Source organism: Agrilus planipennis, unplaced genomic scaffold, assembly GCF_000699045.2.
Source record: "Agrilus planipennis isolate EAB-ADULT unplaced genomic scaffold, Apla_2.0 scaffold172, whole genome shotgun sequence".
Taxonomy (NCBI): domain Eukaryota; kingdom Metazoa; phylum Arthropoda; class Insecta; order Coleoptera; family Buprestidae; genus Agrilus; species Agrilus planipennis.
In genome coordinates this window covers 582,381-586,394 of record NW_020438999.1, presented here as the reverse complement: position 1 = coordinate 586,394, position 4,014 = coordinate 582,381, and the positions used below count along the sequence as shown (strand labels likewise).

At 29.9% G+C, this 4,014-nt stretch overlaps 1 protein-coding gene and 1 non-coding gene across 3 annotated transcripts in view; both read left to right on the top strand.

Moving 5' to 3' along the window:
* The first annotated feature begins 2,295 nt into the window (after window positions 1-2,295).
* Window positions 2,296-4,014, top strand: part of LOC108737866 (citramalyl-CoA lyase, mitochondrial) — a 5,215-nt gene continuing 3,496 nt past the window's right edge. The window contains exons 1-2 of one of the 2 annotated variants that reach the window (XM_018470998.2): window positions 2,296-2,469; window positions 2,886-3,020. Coding sequence is in view for 1 of the 2 variants with exons in the window: in XM_018470997.1 (XP_018326499.1) it covers window positions 2,760-2,822; window positions 2,886-3,020 (198 nt within the window). In the remaining variant the exon portion in view is untranslated. Of the gene's footprint in view, window positions 2,470-2,692; window positions 2,823-2,885; window positions 3,021-4,014 lie in introns of those variants that run through there. The other variant, XM_018470997.1, reaches the window with a different exon arrangement.
* On the top strand, window positions 3,508-3,719 carry LOC112904815. The gene has a single exon (XR_003231382.1). It is a non-coding gene; the product is annotated as a small nucleolar RNA U3 (small nucleolar RNA).

Below are 4,014 nucleotides of genomic sequence, written 5' to 3'. Positions count from 1 at the left end.
TTCTCATTCAAGTGAGGGCTGACAATAAATTACGTTACATAAAGTTTGCGTAACAATTTTAGAAACGTAAAATTCGCAGGTTTGATAGATACACAAATCAGGAGTTGTAATAAGGAGATAAGTGCTACTGTGTGCTTCATCTTAAATTATTTTTAGACTTTAAAAAATCCTTTTCTGGATTCAAGCCTACAACTTTTACAATGCACGCCCTATGTAACAGAATGGGTAGGGGGAGTGGTCAAGTTTGGGTTACGGTCCTGTTACGTTCAGAAAGGGGGGGGGGTCGAAAATTGGTTCATTTTGTTTAAAAATATTAATATAAGTGCATTTAATACATTTCTTTACGCAATGGAGAGGTTGAGTAATAGTCGTTATATTCGTCTTTCTATTTAAAATAAATTTTCCCCAATCTACATATTTTAACTTGCACAACTGATTTTTTTTACCTTTTAACAGGTATATAACATTTTAACACTGAAAAAACGCGGGCGTGTTTCGCCCACTTATACTGTGAGCATCTTCACATTGTGAAATTTGAGCTATACCCTCTTGGTTTAACTGCACATTTACTTCAGCACAGTCTCTCTTTCTTAATAATAGGACTAATAATTTCCGTTAATTTAATATTTTTTAGTTTTATTTTTAAATGCCTAATGAAAACTTAAAAACATCTTGAAAATTATATGCCAATTAGTATGTACGTTAATTAATCATCTTATTTTACTCTATAATGCAATATAAATAAATATAATAGAATGAAACAAACACTTGGTTGGTTTTTATGTGAAAAATCCTACAGACAGTACCTACAAATCACATGCAATATCAATGACAAAAAATTTAATATGTATTATTATGTGTACTAATATGGTATGAACTCTTATTTTATTTTTATTTTTTGAAAATTTCAATGCCCATCTTATGTTAATATATTAGCTAAGTTTCTATTAAATAAGTTCAAATATATAAAAAAAGTAATTTTTCCTAAACATCTTTTAAACAAAGTAGTACTTTAACGTTATTTCTATCACTGTAAAACAATTTTTGCTACTTGAGTACCTACCTATTTTTAAATAGTTACAACGTACACATCAGAAAGTTGTCAAACTTCTATTGGTTTGCAGACTATTCACAAAACAGAAGCGGAAGTTAAAAGAACTAGATACAAATAAAATATCACAAAAATCAGCAACTTTAGTAAGAAAACCCTAAAAACTCCCCTAATTAAACTTATTTGAGGAAATAAAATGCACTAGTAAGTCTAAAACAAATTGAAAGATAGCCTGTTATTACTATTCTACTCAGCACAAGCAAAACTTCAAAGAATGAAAATATCGGGTATAAGTCTTACTTATGCTATTAAAAAATATTTCTTTAGCATCAATCATGCAAATCAACTGTAATGATAAAACATACTTACAAAAATAAAAATTAAGTTTAAATAATGGTATTGGAGACTTACCCGTAGGTTGTCTATCTCATTTTGTGCTTTAATATTTGAAGATTTAAGGTCTTTTATTGTTTTCTCATGTTGATCAATTGTGACTTCATATTCCTTTTCAAGTTGTNAAACATACTTACAAAAATAAAAATTAAGTTTAAATAATGGTATTGGAGACTTACCCGTAGGTTGTCTATCTCATTTTGTGCTTTAATATTTGAAGATTTAAGGTCTTTTATTGTTTTCTCATGTTGATCAATTGTGACTTCATATTCCTTTTCAAGTTGTTGAGAATCAGCTGCATAATCATCGAATTCCTTTTGTATATTTTCTTTTCTGGAATACAGATGGGAAGCCCTCAATAAGAGAAAAAGTGACTTAGTATAAATATCTTACTCTTTTACAAGCTTCCCAATAACATTTCTTAAATATTTAATTTCTTCGTCTTTGGAGTTAAAACTAGGATAGTCCTCCGAATCCATAATGTAAGAGATAAAAGATACTGTGTCAAATTGGAAAAAAATCACAATTGCTTTAACACTATCATAACGAAAACAAAAACAATGAGAATATACAATAAACGTGCACTTCTCGGATCGTGGAAACTAGGCCAAACAACTTTCTTCTGCTGCAGAATTTTTAAATCGCAAAATGAGTCACGCAACGGAACAATTTTAATAGAAAACGTCAAATCGCTGGGTATAATGCCTTGTTGTGTACTACTCACAGTAACGGAACTAAAAAGACCGTTATCACAGTTGTAAATACCTGATCAACAATTATTTCTATGCGTTTATTATATTTAAATTCACTAATTATTATACGTTAGAGATTTACAACTGACATTTCAACTGTTATTTATCTTGAACTTCGACCAAGATTTACCTAAACCACTGACTAACGTACATGCTCCATGTCGTGACTAATATTCAAAATGGCGAATTGAGTGCAGTCAGTAGATCCAGCAGAGTAGGAAAACTCACCAATGGCTGCGTAGGAAGTGACATTAATTTTTTGCATTATAACAGGTGAAATATACAGGGTGAAGCCTCTTTACAAAATATAAGATAATAAACAACAGTTTAACCAAATAACTTGCAGCTTTTTAATGCATTTTCAATTCCCGTTTTAGCCTATTGTAAAATAATAAAAACAAAAATTATAGAAATAGCTCATCAAACTTGTTGCTCACTTGGTATAGGTACACGCGGAAGAACATTAAAAAACAGAAACAAGATGTATGTAAAATAATCTGTGGTTATGTGTTGAATTATAATTAAACTTTTACGTATATGTGTAAGAGTTTATCTAGACTAAAATGTCAGTTTTACTTAAAAAAATTAAGATAAACATTTATAGTCAATTCAAACGAAATCTGTCAGTATGTTCATGAAACATAAAATATTTTTTACACATTTCAAGTGAAAATTATGTTTTCTTTTAGAACAATCAATACAAAATAAGAAGAGCTCTTTTGTACGTTCCGGGAGATGATCCCAAAAAAATTAACAAGGCTTACAAACTCGATGTAGATTGTATAGCTTTAGATTGTGAAGATGGAGTGGCCGCTAATCGAAAGGTAAATTTAAAATATATTTTAACAAATTTAGCCGGCAGCGGAGAGAAAGTAGGTATGTAATAGAAGAATCCCTCAGTTACTTTCATTTTTCCCAAGTTACTAATACACTTATAAGTATTGGGATGTTTAAGTTGAGTTGTTTGATTATAGATTTGCCAAATTTAAGCTAAACATTTTTAAATAAGCTCTTAATAATTTTAAGTGAAAGTAACGTCAACTATGTTAAAGGATTAAAGAATTCACAAATAATTATCATACTTATTAAAAGTTATAATTTATCTCTAAATTTTCTGTACCTACTTGTCATAGCTGTCTGTTTATATTTATACTATGACGTTATAATATTTATTTCATATAGATATCTTCTTTTTCAAAGTTTCATAACATTTAGTTGGATAAATTTTCATAGTGTGGCGCTGCAGTACTTATATACGTTGAAAGTAAAATCAAGATATTATAGCAAGAGCTGAACGAGCAACTGTAAAGCAAGATCATACTTCACAGGATCATTTCTGTAGTTGATCTTCGAATACTCTCAACTCAAATGTTGAGTCGCTGTAACCACGACGATGTGATATAGTTCCTCGACCTGAGCGTGAGACTTGTCTTTTGAAATCTTCGTGATTTTAAAAGACACACGATGATCGTTCACCTTCAAATTTTTATTTGGGGGCCTGGTTGAGGAACATTCTGAGTGGTTACAACTTTTAAATAAAGAAAATATGGTCGCGAAATAACAGTGGATTGTAGGGGTGGGTCGTTTACGTTTTCACCGACAACGAAACGAAACCGTTTTTTTTTTAACGTCAACTAGTTGATAAACTAGTTACCGTTTCAACGTTAATAGATCAACGTTGTTTTGGTTACTTTTGTTGAAGGAGTAATTGATCTATTTTTTTTTAACTTTTTGAGGTTTAGGTCTGATCGAAGTATAATAAATTGTTATCATATTTATTTATTCTACTTCTTTTTTAATTATTTCATATTATTAAAC